The 15,986-nt window shown below is 39.6% G+C and overlaps 2 protein-coding genes across 2 annotated transcripts in view; one reads left to right on the forward strand and one right to left on the reverse strand.

Annotated features, from left to right (window-relative positions):
* The window catches only part of LOC140226617 (condensin-2 complex subunit D3-L-like), a 50,057-nt gene extending 45,628 nt beyond the window's left edge, over window positions 1–4,429 (reverse strand). The window contains exons 1-2 of the mRNA XM_072307067.1: window positions 4,331–4,429; window positions 592–756 (exon numbers count right to left, since the gene is read on the reverse strand). Coding sequence (XP_072163168.1) covers window positions 592–756; window positions 4,331–4,394 — 229 coding nt within the window. The 5' untranslated portion in view covers window positions 4,395–4,429. The remainder of the gene's footprint in view (window positions 1–591; window positions 757–4,330) is intronic.
* Window positions 4,430–9,857: 5,428 nt separating this feature from the next.
* The window catches only part of LOC140246936 (uncharacterized), a 37,112-nt gene continuing 30,983 nt past the window's right edge, over window positions 9,858–15,986 (forward strand). The window contains exons 1-2 of the mRNA XM_072326254.1: window positions 9,858–9,871; window positions 14,293–14,425. Coding sequence (XP_072182355.1) covers window positions 14,414–14,425 — 12 coding nt within the window. The 5' untranslated portion in view covers window positions 9,858–9,871; window positions 14,293–14,413. The remainder of the gene's footprint in view (window positions 9,872–14,292; window positions 14,426–15,986) is intronic.

The raw sequence follows: 15,986 nt of genomic DNA on the forward strand, positions 1-15,986 counted from the left end.
AAGTGAGTCCATCTATTTGATTCACTCATGTACTAGAAAAACGCTAAGAGAGCAGAAACCTCCGTCTAGCATCTCATTTACACAAATAGCATGCTGACAATTGCCAAATTTCCCAATGATGGAAAAGAAGCATGTTTCCCTCAACCCTATTGGCCAAGAAAATAAAAATAAAAACTTCAAAAGTTCATAAACTTCCTGGATCAGTAACAACATCTTATCATCTGTTCCTTGTATCATGTTCAATTTTACTCGTATCCAAATACGTTCACAACTTCTTGAGTTATTTTGCAGACAGACAAACAAACAAACAAAGACACAACCTCTTTGGCGCCTGATGAAGGTAGGTGCTCGGGCAATTAGAGCATTAAAATACAAAAAGAAACGGAATAGGAGACAACATCAAGGGAAACAAACTCCCTGATTAAACCCACTGAGGACGAGTCCCAAGTATACTCAGGCAGGTGTCTATGGAAAATGCGTGCTGTAGCAAAATCAGTCCGTCCTCAATGGGTTAAGGTATGAAAAGCATTCCTTAAGGGGGCGTGTCTCAGCATGGGACCTGGCTGGCTTTCACAAGTGCAATGAACCTACCTTGAGGAAGAGTAGCAAAGTCAATCCTTGCCCACGGCGTGCAGACTTCAATGGCATCTCGGAGGGAGGAAAGAACCTGGCGGTGATTGCCAAACAGCTCTTCCACCCCTGCTGGGAGGTCAGGACTCTCTGTGAAGTCGCTGTTCCATACAGCATTCACCCACCCTGTGGAGTGCAATGAAGAAATAGAGTAAAATTGTTCTACAATTTCCCTTCAAGTTCAAATAATTTTTGAGTGGCCAATCGTTGCACTTGTTAAGCCTGTTCATATTACTGAATACTGAATACAGAAGACCCAGAGGAAAAAATTACTAATTTTTCAATTAGGATTCTAGACCTTTCTAGAGGGTCTCTACATGAAGAATAGACAAAAAAACCTGTTTGTCTGGAGGAGTTTATCATTTCCTATTTTTTTACTTTTGGGGATCCCAGCCAGTGAGTACGCCAGCAATAGACAGAAAGATCCCTCTGTCTGGAGGAGTCTTTTATTTTTCTGTCGTTATCGCATATCGCTCTCCTCAGCTCAGGAGGGAATCCGTGAAGCCAGACACAGTCTCTGCGGAACATATCCCCGACAACCAGATACAGACCGATCTTTCGGTCAACGCCAGCAAGTGAAGCTACAGGGTAGCTGCTCGTCTGTAGCTGCAGGTAGCTGTGCGCATGTGCAGTAAACTAGTTGATTTGAACGACGCTGTGTTCTGAAAGATGGCTGAGAGACATGATGTGCAAGAAAAAAACAGGATTTTTTTTTTTTTTCGGATAGGGCCTAGACTCTGAGGCAAAAATAAAAATAAGTCTCCTGCAGCTGCGGATGAACAGATTTTGCTTTGAGTGTCTAAACAAGTTCGATTCTAACATTAAATTTTAGTCTGGAAGTAGTACTATGTAGTTCAACCAAAACATATTGTAAAAGTGGATATTTTCGCGCGACTAATTTTTCGCGCTTGGCCACGTAAGAAGACTTTCGCGTGTTTTTAATTCCGCGGAATCTAGCCTGACCAGATGCCATGTAACTTGTGTACAGCGACATCAGGGTTGTGTAGGTATAGTTACACGGAAATCAAGACATTAACTACTGCACTGGAACATATGGCACGCAAATATTTGTGTGCTTTCATTTTCACGCCAGAAGATCTAGCGCGCGGTAGCTTCTAACTGGTTGAATGAAATGCGCGAAATTTCAACACCGCGAAAATCTGCACTTTTTAAAACTTTTAGACCAGTCTACCATGTTTACAGTAAGTAGTCTCTGCGACTGCAGAACATCTTTCCCCCGACTCCCGAGCCCCAATAATGACACGATAATTTACATTGCTACATACCAGTGGCGTACCGTGGGTCAAGACATTGGGGGGGCACCTCATGGCAGCAACATCAGAATTGCATAACGGTATAAATAAATGCGAGCGAGCGGAGCGAGCGAGCTTGAAAATTTTGACATTCTACAGTCCCCAAACTGCCGTTTGTAGCTATATATAATAATATATTGCTTTTGAAATTAAGGGCGTTGCACTGGATGGGCGCAACTGCTGGCAGTTGCTGGCAGTAACATGAATGGCATAACGATTAAATGCGAGCGAGCGAAGCGAGTGAGCTTGAAAATTTTGTCATTTTACAGTCCCAAAACTGCCGTTTGTAGCTATATATTTTCGCTTTGGAAATTATTGGGAGGGGGCGCACCAGGCGCAACTGCTGGCAATTACTAGTACTGACGGCAACATCAGGAGCATTTCATAACGATTAAATGCGAGCGAGCGAAGCGAGCGAGCTTGAAAATGTTGACATTTTACAATCCCCAAACTGTCGTTTGTAGCTATATATATTTGCTTTGGAAATTATGGGGAGGGGGCGCACCGGGCGCAACTGCTGGCAATTACTGACAGCAACATCAGGAGAATTGCATAACGATTAAATGCGAGCGAGCGAAGCGAGCGAGCTTGAAATTTTGACATTTTACGCTACAGTCCCAAAACTGCCATTTGTATCTATATTTTTTCGCTTTGGAAATTCGGGGGGGGGGGGGCACACCGGGCGCAACGCTGGCAATTACTGGCAGTAACATCAGGAGAATGGCATATAACGGTTAAATGCGAGCGAGCGAAGCGAGCGAGCTTGAAATTTTTGACATTTTACAGTCCCAAAAATGCCGTTTGTAGCTTTATTTTTTTGCTTTGGAAATGAGGGGGTGCACCGGGTGCAACTGCTGGCAATTACTGACAGCAACATCAAGAAAATTGCATATCGATTAAATGCGAGCGAGCGAAGCGAGCGAGCTTGAAAATTTTGACATTTGACAGTCCCAAAACTGCTGTTTGTAGCTATATTTTTCGCTTTGGAAACTCAGGAGGGGGGGGGGGGCGCACCGGGTGCAACTGCTGGCAATTATTGGCAGTAACATTAGGAGAATGGCATATAACGGTTAAATGTGAGCGAGCGAAGCGAGCGAGCTTGAAAATGTTGACATTTACAGTCCAAAAAACTGTCGTTTGTAGCTACATGTATTTTTTTTTTTTTTCGCTTTGGAGGGAGGGGGCGCCCGGTGCGCCCCCTGGATCCGCCACTGGTAGTCAAGGGTGTTGGTTTATGTTCATGATTGGGGGAGTATGACCAGCGAGGGGGCGTCGAAGTGACCAAGCGGGAGAAGGATGTCCAAAATCTGCACTTTATATAGAGCATCCCCTAATTTGTTTGCGTTTGTGAGTGTGTGTGTTTCATATAGATTCCTCTAGATGAAAAAGTTAGGAAATAGCCAAGGTCAAGTCTTATCATTGGCAATGCAAGGCATAGACTAGTATGTAAAGCAACACTGCAAAATCAATGATCAAGCTTTGATAGCAAAATTAATGCGCACAACCTATCAAACATCACATTGCGTAACATTGCAGCGACTCTTTTTGCCATATTGATGTTCTGAGTACATTGCGCACATCTTGCTTATATTCAAAATGCCAACCAGGAATCACGCGCTGAATCACAATCTTTTGTCGTCTCCGGGCTTTTTGAACAATGTTTCACTATAATACCTCTTTAGTTAGACATGCTCTATATGGTTCAAAGAAATCTTAGAAAAATATATTTTTTTCTTGATCATCCTTTCATGTCGATTTCAAAATCAGTTTACTAACCCTTGAATTACCATTTTGGTAGGTTTTTTTTTTCTTTTCTTTTTTTCTTTTTTTTTCTTTTTTTTTACCAGCGGATTAGGGGGGCACGTGCCCCCCCATGCCCCCCCGTAGTTACGCCACTGCTACATACACTGATAAACAGACTGATCTTTCGCTCAGCCAACATGATGATGATGTTGTGGAGAGGAAAACTGCATAGGCCTACTTACATATTCCTAAATTAACAGTGATTAATGTCCACTCGTTCGTTTGAGAAGCTCCATTTGCATTTTGGCACTGAATGGTTATGAGTATGGACGCCATGCCACTCCTACTTAACTAACGTTAGCACTACACACCCATCAATAGAAATAATGCTGTTCAGTTCAGCAGTGTTTTATGTTGGGCCTGCTGTTGTGTAGCCCGACCAGACAGACGCCGCCGTGGCCCGTGCGAAGCGTGTGTAGGGAGGCCTACTGGCTGGGACAGCTGACAGCTACTGCGGGAAGCGCAGGCGAGACGGCGGCCAGCCAAGGGCAGCCTAACCGCCGGCTGGTTCGTTACTACGCTCTACGGACACGATGTTATTGTTACTGTCACTTGTGTCAGATGATGTGTTTAGGAATGCATACCTTCGTCTAAATCCTGAATTCCTATGCTCTTCAGGCACTCGGCTGTTTCCTTGTTGCTGACCATTTCGTAACCTGTCTGTAGAATTACTGTACTAAACCGCCGCGGCCAGAACTAGCTACGTATTTTGCAAGGTTTGTACACGTCACTCTAGACTACACGTTACATTCACAGGCAGAGAATACGTAGGGATTGGGTCACCACACAGAGCGCATCGGAAACGTAACGGCATCGGAAACCGCCATGAATTCGTTCTTGCCGCGCTTGGCACCGCGCTCTACTGTCAGATACCTTTAGGCTTATTCTCAGCGTTTACTCTTCTTATGCAATTCAAATCATTCCATCCTAAAATAATGGTGCTGTATTTACCTGACAAAATTTGAGTTCCATCCAAAAATTGTATTACGCTTGTAAATTTGATAATGACAGCATTTTACTTTGCCAAGATTAAACTTTATAAATGTAAGATCAGCTGACATTTCCACAAAAAATTTCACGCAGCTCGACCACAGAACTCCGTGTGTACGACAGAGTTCTCTGAGCTCGCCGCCGACAGCTGCTAGCTGAGGAAAATCTAGTCTGATATTCAGACTTTGAATTTAACTTGACTGTAAAAAGTCAAAAGTCGTCAATGAAAATATGCATTGTAAGTGAATCCACTAACGTACTATTATTAGTCAAGGGTAGTGTCAGATTAAACTCAAGAGTCAATGGAATCCTACCTCTGGCCATCCAACCGGGCTCAGGCACACTGCCCTACTTTGGCAAAAGGAAGCAAGTGACATTTACATGGATATTGACTTTTTTATTGTTTTGGCATTGAGGCATGCTATATTTAACTGAAAAATCCAAAAGTTACAAATTTGACCCATTTCTGAGATATTCGGGTGGCAAAAGGAGCAGGCGCACAAAATTGCGTGAAAAAAAGGGCAATAGGAAGCAAGTTACAACCTCATGATTGTCACTTGCTTCCCTTTGCCAAATTATTTATATTTACTCACAATCTAAAATACTTTGGCAAAAGGGAGCAAGTAACATCCTTATGATATGACTGTCACTTGCTTCCTTTTGCCAATTGTTTATGTTTGTTACAAATCTATAACACTTTGGCAAAAGGAAGCAAGTAACATACTCATGATATGACTGGATTGGCACATGCTTCCTTTTGTCATATTTTTCATGTGTGCTTCATATCTATAATACTAGTACTTTGGCAAAAGGAAGCAAGTTACATAATAATGAATTTCTTTGGGAATATCAAAATTCTTCGAATTGTCATAGATTCATCACCATATGACTTGCATGAATACCTACATTTTTTTCTCATCACAAAACTTCTATGTTGAAGGGCCTACCAAAAAAACATATTTTCTTAATTTGTAGCATTTGTACTCGATGTCACTTGCTTCCTTTTTGCCAAAGTAGGGCAGCCCAGAACTCTCACATTGTAGTCTGTAGTTCTGCGGGCTCTGCATGCCTAGATCCGTACCCAGCTACCATTTGGACGTTCTCTGAAAGGTCTTGAAACGTTCCAAGTTCGTTATTTGGACGTTTTGCCAAAACGTTTTCAGAACGTCTTTTTGTGGAAGGTTTTTGACGTAGTGAAAACGATTCAAATGTAGTTATAAAAACATTTTTTAAACGTTTAAAAAGATTTTTAAAAACCTTTCGGAATTTTTAAGGACCTACAGAAAAGCTTTTGGACGTTATAGACGTCAGTAAAACCTTTTAAGAATATTCAAAACGTTCTGTGGACGTTCTGTGGGCTTCCAGAAAACCTTTGAAAACAGTCTAGAACGTTCAAACACGTTTTAAGAACGTCTAAAGAGTCTTATGACCCGTTCCAGAACGTTTAGAAAACCTTTCAAATCCGTCTAGAACGTCCAGAAAACATTTTAAGAACGTCTAATATTTATTTTTTGTTGGTCATAAAAAAGTACATCTATGAGATTATACAGGCACAATCTTGGATTAATGTATGACCCTAATCCTAATTCTATAATCCTATCCTAACCTGTTCCTAATACCACCTGTATCCTATTCCCAACTTTATTGATGAATCTGTGCCACATTCTTTTATATACCACAATGTTGTAATGCATGAAGACATGATTACTAAAATGAAATCACACACACCTTAATTTACATCTTCATAATACAATTTGAAATTGTGAATAACTGAACAATAACGTATAGGCACAATATTTTTAAGACGGAAAGTTTGAACCCAGCATAAATCTTTAGATTTCAATGCCTTTTATCTATTTCCACCCTCTTATCTGAATATTCATAAATAGGCATGAATATTCATGATAAAGAAACCAATGAGGAACACGTATTAAATAGAGGACCAAATAAAAACGTTTTTAAACGTTCATTAAAGACGAAGTCGACGTTGCAGACCTAAATGAAAAAACAATTGTTGACGGTTATAAAGGACAAAGACGTATAATAGCAGACATTAAAAAAAGTTTTGTAAAGTCCATCGACGTTTTTAAAACTTTTTTTCCTCCAAAAAACCAGCGCTTTGCGGTATCTCCTAAGTCCCAACTTTGACGTTGTATGTACGTTTTAAAAATGTCCATTTCATTTTAATACGAAGACGTATACGGAACCTCATAAAAAACGTTAGGGAAACGTTCTGAAAACGTTATGTGTTAGCTGGGTAGGGCTCCTATTTTAAATGTCATGATCCGTCTTTATTTTTCTTGTATATTATGTTGTTTGTGTGTGTGTGTGTGATTTTTTTACATGTTTTGTAATGATACGCAACTTGAGTGTAGCAAGTAAAGGCTGATTGATATCGAACATCAGCAGTATCAATTGAAGGGATGGTACAGTATTGGTGGAGATGAGAATTGGGCTTTTAACTTTTTGCGAGATACCAAGAAAACACTTATGATATAGTGCAGAGCATACCATTTTAAGAGGAATTCAAAGTTTATTTGATGAAAATCGGGTTTGGAATGACTGAAACATCCAAAAACAAAATAAAACAAAGCGATCGTCATAAAGTGTGGGTCCCACACTTTATTAGAATCGCTCTTTTTTTGATATCTCAGCCATTTCAAAACCAATTTTAATCAAATAAATGTTGAATTCCTCATAGAATTACATGTTCTTTCATATTTCATAACAGGTTTCTCATTATCTCACCAAAAAAAAAAAAAAAAAAATGTTAGAAACCTGAAATTAGGTCTCAACCAAAACTATACAACCCCTTTAACAGCAATGGAAAGCCATGCTTAAAAATCAATGAAAAGTGGATTTATAAAAGAACTCATCGAAAGGGAGTTTGGGGTGAAGTGGGACGCGGGAGAAGTGGGACACCTCCTGTGGACACCTCTCATGTCTCAAAAAGTTTTTAACCAATCAGCTTTCAAGTCTTATCACCTATTGGGCATTTGGCATCAGAGTACAAGCACATGGTAACTGCTCTGCAACAACTCTGCTGGAAAATATAATACTGAATAATTGTTTTCGGACACTTTGATTTTTTTTTTTTTTTTTTTTGCATTCAGTGTGAAGGGCTTTCTGAATGAAGCACGCTATAATGACCCTGCATCACAAAACCAACAAAAAGTCGCCAGGCATGGATTTTTAGTTAAGGGCATGCAGATTCTCATATCCCCCTGGCTTTAAAAGATCTTTGAAAGTGAAGAGTGTGAATAGGATTTTCAAGAAGGGGTCTCTAAGACATACTTATGACTTCACTACTTCACAATAAGGGTTGTATACTGCTGATAACACACATTTTCATTCACTCTTCTATGATCCCAAACTTAGGAATAGCGTAGAAAAAGAGTAGCTCGTGTTTTTTTTTCAGAAAATATGAACAACTCAATCAAAACTGACTTACCAGTTTCACCTTTTTTTTAGTCCTCACGTTAAATCAAGGGATGCGACTTTTTGTTGGTTTTGTGATGCTTTATGAGTTCCAATAATTTGCAATAAAAGATTTTGCAAAAAAAAAAAAAAAAAAAGAGAGAGAAATAGCTGATGTTATCCGCCATTTGAATTTGTGGGGATGCCCGGTAAACTGGAATATCACCACTCTCCTACTTCTCCCTTCATTTATAGTTAAATTATGACTTAATCTTAGGAAATATGACGGAGCCTGAGCTAAGAAAGCCCTGAAAGAGATAAAACAACAACAACAACAACAACAACAACTCAGGACAGAACCCGTTGGTTGATATGTTGCAATATTCCTCCGATTTTATTCTTGATTTCTTTCCAGACAAGCAAAAAAAAAAGAAAACTAAAAGAAAAACCCAAAACACTCAAACTGAGCGATGCAGTCATTCCCAGCCTCCCCAGCATCAAGGCTAGTCTGGGCTCCGTCCCCTTTTCCTTGGTGCGACCAAGAGAGGGCGCAAATTTTCTGATTGCGATAATCGAGAGACTGCGCGCCCAACGAATCGGGTCCACAGAACTCTTGTGTAAGAGTTCTGTGATCGGGTCTCGCAGTTCTCGGCGTATCGCAATCCTCGGGTGTCACGCCCTCATACGGCTTGTCACGTACACTGAATCACCCCTACGAGTAAAAAGAGTCCAGAAGCTAGACTACATCAAGGCCCGCGAGGTCACTACGCTGTACATTATGAGATGAAAGTTGTCTGCCCGGAACCAAGACTACATTGGTCTTAGTCTGGCTTCCCAGACCCTCTGCTCGTACTCACTAGTATTTCGCTATTCAGGATATTGACGCCCTCAACGTCGAAAACTGGTATAGTTTAAGTTGGTTTTGTCCTTGGCTGAAGGTGGCGAATTCGTCGCCGCCCATAGAGCTGTATTATACGTAAATGCAGCTCTATGTCGCCGCCGCGGAGTCCAGTTGGCAATGGGTCTGGAAACCAGACTACATTGGTCTGGAGGATGTCGTCGTTGAGTCATCTTTTCCTGTATTGTTGTACACGCAGCATCTGCCTGTAACAGAAGTCTTACAAAATGGATTCGTCCATACCTGATAGCCAATGTAAAGACTATTTTTCCAAGGGAAATTGAATGATTACAACTCAATGTAGTGACCTAAAATATCTTTTTAAACTTTGTCATGCCAAAAAGTATCTCAAAAGGCTGATAATTCACGTGTTATTTTTATCTGTCGCATCTTACTGTCCCCCTTGCAAAAATCGAATAGACTATTTGTAATATGAGTCAAACAGGTGTATGTTTATTCCGATGCATACTGCTTTATTTCAATTGTTTTCTTGAAAAGACCTGACCAGGTATGTGTGCAAATAGTGTGAGGTAGTTTAAGGATCAAAACAGATGAATTTAGATGTTGTCGATAAATGTGTGGACGAAAAGTGTTGAACCTAGATCGGGGTATTTTTAGATTCTTTATGATAATAATCTCCCGTGAAACGCAGTAATGAAACCCGACACATGACCACCGTATGACCCTATTAAGTGATTGAGTGACGTTGCTTGCCATTGGTCACTTGCATATGCTAATTTTGTTTACCCCAGTTATTGTCCAATCAGCTTCTTTGTCATTGAAATTACCCTATTATACATCGGAGCCTCGGAACCTGACGGTGAGTGAAATCCCGAATATTATTTTCTGATAAATTTTAGGGGTTAAACGCAAGACGACAGGTCTCTCCGGCCTATCGTCCCCAATTTAAAGCATAATTCCTTGAAAAGTACATGAATCGGTGCAGTTTTTAATACATGATTTCCGTAGGGCGGATTTTAATCTTTCCGTTGCACTTAGGCTCTAGGCTGTACGAGGTCTGTACAGCAAGATATGGAGCCCTAAAATCATGTAGTATCTAACGCAAGAGTCGTTCCTGTAGCAGAAAACGAGTCAGAACATTTGTTAGACGGGAAAGTTAAAAGGAGAATCAGCACTCATAATGTCGTAATAAATATGGTTCGGTAACGGAGCGAATTTTCACACATCCCTGTTTGGTGACTCTATATTTTCGGTACTCGTTTGAACCAGTTTTATTGACATAAAATTGAGAAAACGGGCATATTCTAGATGCTCAGTGTTTCCTTCTCGGCTCGGCGCCACTGCCACTGGCACTGTTCGTACACGTATAGCCGCCCGTGCACGGAGTGCAGGACTGTACGGTATTCTTTCACACGTACCTACACTGAGTCGCCATACCCTTCGTAGTGGTAGTGGTACAGCAGCCGTGAAACAGCGGCAAGCAGCCTGGAGCTGCTGTGGTGAGCCCATGCTGCTCTGCTGCAGCGCGCTGCATGCTCGTGCGGTTTACGGCGGATCGTCAGCTTGCTGGGCCGAACGTAGGGACTTTTGAGCTTGGATGCGAAGCAGTTATCTGAAGTTTATTAATTTGAAGCGGCTTATTTAACACTTTTGATTTTACAATTACACAGTGCAGAGTGACAAGTCAAATATTTTTTACAGTGGACCTATTGATTAATATAATAATGATCACGAGGGATTTAAGCTGTATAGTAGCCCTACTACATATTATCGACCACCCTTATTGAAACCGACCGCGTATAATTCGCGCACTGAACACTTAGTACGCACTTCTCTGCGCGCAAAGCACATAAAAATGGATTGGCTTTGAATGTAGATTAGGATGGTGTGGGAAAACGCGATAATTCACTGTTCATTAATGGTTTTAATCAAGGACAATATTTCGAATGAATATTTTCACCGAATCGTAATGACAGCACAATGTAATGTCTATGGAAGTTTCTAAAAGGCTTCTAAAAAGCTTCGTACAACACGGTGTTCAATACAACTCGGTTTGCGTGCATTGTCAATGCAAAATCAGCGGTCGATCCTAAAAACGCGATTTACCGCGGGGAGCTGAAACGAGGCCACGCAAGTTCGTCGGCGATATTTTTGCACTGAAACTTCGAATCGAAAAGGGAACAACGGCATTTGATAGAGCTGGATTTTCTCAATCACGTAGGTCAAGTTTTTTACGTGAATTTCAGTGTTAAATATTCTTATCAAGCAAACAAACATTAGGCGGTCGATTAGTAATTGTGCTCAACTCCATTCATCTGCACCAAGCAGGTAACAATTAGAGTCTAACAAAATTAGACTGCTCCTTGCATGTAGAAATTGCAGAGCCTCTAGGACCAAGAAAGCAATCCTCTTTCGTGTTAGTGTTCAGTCTAGGCCTTTAACACAGTGTAGGGGTAGGCGTGGGTTTTACAGGCATTTTGCCTGCAAGTAACTTGTTACTATGTTGGGTGTTCAGTCACTATTCTACGCGAGTTCCTGGAAAGAAAGAAAAAAAAAGTGTATGTTCTGGACGTAGAACATTTTGATTCATAGATAAGTGGAAAGAATCGTTTTGCCACAGACTTGAATGAGACACCGCATAGAAGCTAGTTTCAAGAGGACCTTTAGTATTGCAGTATTGGTGATGGTGAATTGCGAAGCAGCCATTTATTTTTTTTTTTATGCTAACTGGCAAGTTTACTAACTCGTACTCTAGATGTCTAGTCACAGAAATGTCTTGATTTTTTCCTTGATCATTACATATTTTATGATTAGACTCTACCATTTAGGGTTTGAAGAGATCGAGAGAAAAAATATGATAGTTAAAATGCATCATGACACTTGACAGACCTACCAAGTTACCATTTGTTCCGCTGGAGGCTCAAAAACCAACCCCCCCCCCCCCCCCCCGCAAAAAAAAAGGGAAATGGAAAATTCAAAACAACAACAATGAATTCACTCTGCAATACTGCTAGGCCTATCTCTTCTTATGTTCTGACAAGAGAATAAGCTTCTTTTATTTGGGATTTTGGCCAGTTTACTCTGAATACACAGTGTACGGGTACCAGGTATTTAATCTTGATCAGTCATCCCAATCACCCCAACTTGGGTACTGTGTATACTAGGCCTATTTGCTTTGTTCAAAAACCTTAATTTTGATGTTGAAATGTTTCCAGTCCACATGCATGCATGATGCATGCAATAAGATGCAATTATGCAATTTCCCAGTAGCGGAACTCGAACTCATGAAGATCTATAAAGTTTTTTTTTTTTTTGTGTGTGTGTGTGTGTGTGTAGTAATTTAAGTTCTACCCCTAAATAGGGTTCTACATGTGGCCCAAATCACAAAGGGAATACAGATAATGCAAAGTATTGTATTTATCATTGAGAAAAAAATATACATGGTGTATTGCTTCCTTATTATTTTACTAAATTGTAAAACAGCAGTAAACTTTTGCCGCATATCAGACCTACCATGTCTCAGCGCCTCATCTCACGCTCACACGCCCAGCATTAATTTTCTCATGCCTCCGGGCACGGCAAGGGGAAAAAAAAGAAAAAAGAAAGAAAGACCACAATGTACAAGAAAAAGACCACATTTTATTCTCAGAAAATCTGTTTGTTAATTTAAACTGATGAGATTTGTTGATGCAATTTCATTTACAAGCCTTGCATGTATGCACCAAATCTCATTTGATAAGAGGGGAGCCCTGCCCCCTCCCACACCCTCCCTTGCAAGGTCTCACTCCCAACCACTTCACAAACTTGCATCTCTGACATTTGCAAATGTTTTTAAGTTCTTTGGAGTAGGAGATCCTCATATGATATTGAGTAGAACTTTGTGCAGTGTCATGTGATTCAAAGTCTGGTATCGTTCAGATCGAGCAAGACATTGTATAGATCGTAACTTTGCAGTCTTGTGATCAATGTCCCAATCATGTTTTAAAGTGTGCCATACCATCATCTTACATAGTGCTTGTGTTAAAGGGGACAAAAATAATATACGCCCAACGGTACCCCATGTTATGTACTTTTTCTGAGCACTGTTTTCAGACAACAGCTTGAGAGAATTTGCAGAACACAAAATTTTGCCTATTTTGAATGAGAGAGAAAATCAGTTCTGTACTCCAGTCATCCCGAAAAACGGTTCAGTTTGTGAAAGATCAATACCGGGCATACTAAACTGTCCATTTGACAGTCTTTTTTTCTTTTCTTTTCTTTTTTCAGTGGCATGCATTTTTTAAGGGACTACAGTAGGACCCTACTGGTCAAGTTGAGGTGAGGATTCAGGTTTATAAAATTTTTTGGTGAGATAATGAGAAACCTCTTATGAAATATGAAAGAGCATGTATGTCAAGGATTCAATGTTTATTTGATGAAAAGTGGCCTTAAAGTTGAAATGGCCGAGATATTAAAAAAAAAAAAAAAAGCGATACTAATAAAATTGACAGGCCACAACTTTTATTAGGATCTCTTTGTTTTACCTTGTTTTTTTATATATCTCAGTCACTTCAAAACAGATTTTCATCAAATAAACCTTTGATTCCCCTTAGAATTGTGTGCTCTTTAACAGTTTCATAGAATGATTTCTGAATATTTCACAAAACATTACAAGCTGAATCCTCACCTCAACCAGTATCGTAGAGTCCCTTTAAAGGTACTACTCCTAGCTAGTAAAATCAAGTACAAAGAAAATCTGGAATCCAAACAAAATCAAACAAGGGCACGAAAGAAATCACTTTCATTTTGCATTTTATAAGTTTAAAAAAAAAAAAAAATATCAGGTTCCTTTGTTGTGTGGACATACTACATTGTATGAAGAACTGAAAAAGGAATAATTTTGGCAATGTTCAATACTGCTGTGAGATACATGTAGGCCCTATTGTCCTTTTCAAAAGTAATTTGAGATGTCAAATATTATTGGCAATTAATGTACAGATTAAAAAAGTACAATGTAAATGAGAAATGTAAGGTACAGAAAATTGCATGAGCTGCTGCAAGAAGTTCACAAACAATTCACTTTGCAGAGCCTCTGTGTTGTCAAGTTGATATTGTGTTGAATCTTGAGATAGGGCAATTTTCTTTTTCCATGGTATGTACTGTATTGATGGATACATAGTAATCCCCAGGCACATGCAAATTTTTCTTTCTTTGTTGTTGTCTTTTCTCCTCTTTTTTTTTAATTACTTTGTATCCAGAAGTTGTCATTGATAATCATAAATGTTTTTCCTCATGATGCAGCAACGCGACGGAAAAGTGCACAGACAAACTCAATGTATGATTCATGGTATCAAGCAGGCATCAGAATCGAGGAGCGAAAATGCAGCAAAGAGCAGTCGGTTGAAACCCGCCGCCGGGCGTAATGGCGTACAAGGTGAGACTTTCAGAGGGTGTGATCTTACGATTTAACAGTGGATTTGATGTAAATTGATATTTAACCAGTTTGAAGACAAGTCCTTATCCTGATTTTGAAGAAAAAAATAATAATAAAAAATAATTATTAAAAAATAATCTCAAGCAGTAAAAGTTTCAATATTGTAATTTGTTGCATTTTGCTTTCCTGGAGAATCTTATGACTTTGAAATACTAAATAATTGTTGTTGATGTGGGTATGAAGATGTATGAAAGCAACATGTTTTGTTTTTTTCTTTTCCCCTCACTTTGCTGTAGTGCATTGGCCATGTGCCAAGCAGTCCGTAGATAGATTCAGCAGATTTGTTATGCTGCTAAACCCTCTTCAATTTTTATGAGGTTGACATCCATGGATCCACACTTTCACATGGAAAAATGCCCTTTTGATTTATTTCACTTCTGGAACAGAGAATTTTTTGGAAAGTTGACTCAGCCAAGTCTGTTCAAGTACTGAGTAGCACCAGGATGACAATCAACCCGTTACATCTTATGTGCTCAAGACAGATTGCTGCTCTGTGGGATGTAGACAGCTTGTGTGTGTGTGTGTGTGTATTGATGATGCAAAATTGTGACTTTGCAAGCTTAGAGGTAGTGAACCAGAGAGTAAACACTTCATTACATTCAAATAAATTCCTCTCTAGGCAAGACAATCATCAATGCTGTTTTCAGCGTAGCGGGAAATCAGAAAGGAAATTCAATGTTATCGTAGTGTAATCTAGCATGCAGAGAAGGCTGGCTGGTATCCTGCGTGAAGAGTGGCGTGAGTGTACTGTCGGAGGAAGTATTATTTCAGTGACTGAAGTAAAGCAAGGGTTCATTTTGATTAGTAAATGTTTCACTACTTCATGGTAATATCAGAAGGAAATACAATGTATCAAGTCATATTTTCAGCTGATTAGGTTTAGAGACTATATAATAAGCCAGTTCGTAATTTGCTCATGTACACATTGATGCAAATGACCTCTCTTTTTTTCTCAGTTGGTTAGGCACTTCACTCGTTTTCAAAGCGGCATAATGCATAAGCTTGCCCGACGTAACAACTTATGGATTCATGTTCAAACAAAGAATGAACTTGCATTTAGATCAGGTGATCAGAATACTCCCATCAGTTGACAATTTTATTAGCAGGCACCCATTTCATTGTTTTGGGTTGAATGCAATAACAGCCTATTTCCTTTTATATTGCAAAATACCATTCTTGCTGTCAGGTGGATGTGCTGGCAAGCAGAAATGTCACGAGTTACTGGACATTTGCAAGATCTATCATATTCCAAAATTTCTTCACCAGTGCATAACACCACTGGTATCAACTCATATCCGAGTAATTATTTTTCTTTTGCAAATAAAATGATTTCTCTTTTTATTCTGAATCTATACGTGTAGTCCTCGATTGTGAATTTTAAAGGCATAATTTACCATTTCCAGATGAAACAAAAACCCAGCATTAGTGCTTCAAGATACTTCTAAATTATGTGAAAATGGGATAGAATCCACCAATGTAAAAATTTGAATCAGTATTTATA

Source organism: Diadema setosum, chromosome 3 (genome assembly GCF_964275005.1).
Source record: "Diadema setosum chromosome 3, eeDiaSeto1, whole genome shotgun sequence".
In the NCBI taxonomy this organism is placed as follows: Eukaryota; Metazoa; Echinodermata; class Echinoidea; order Diadematoida; family Diadematidae; genus Diadema; species Diadema setosum.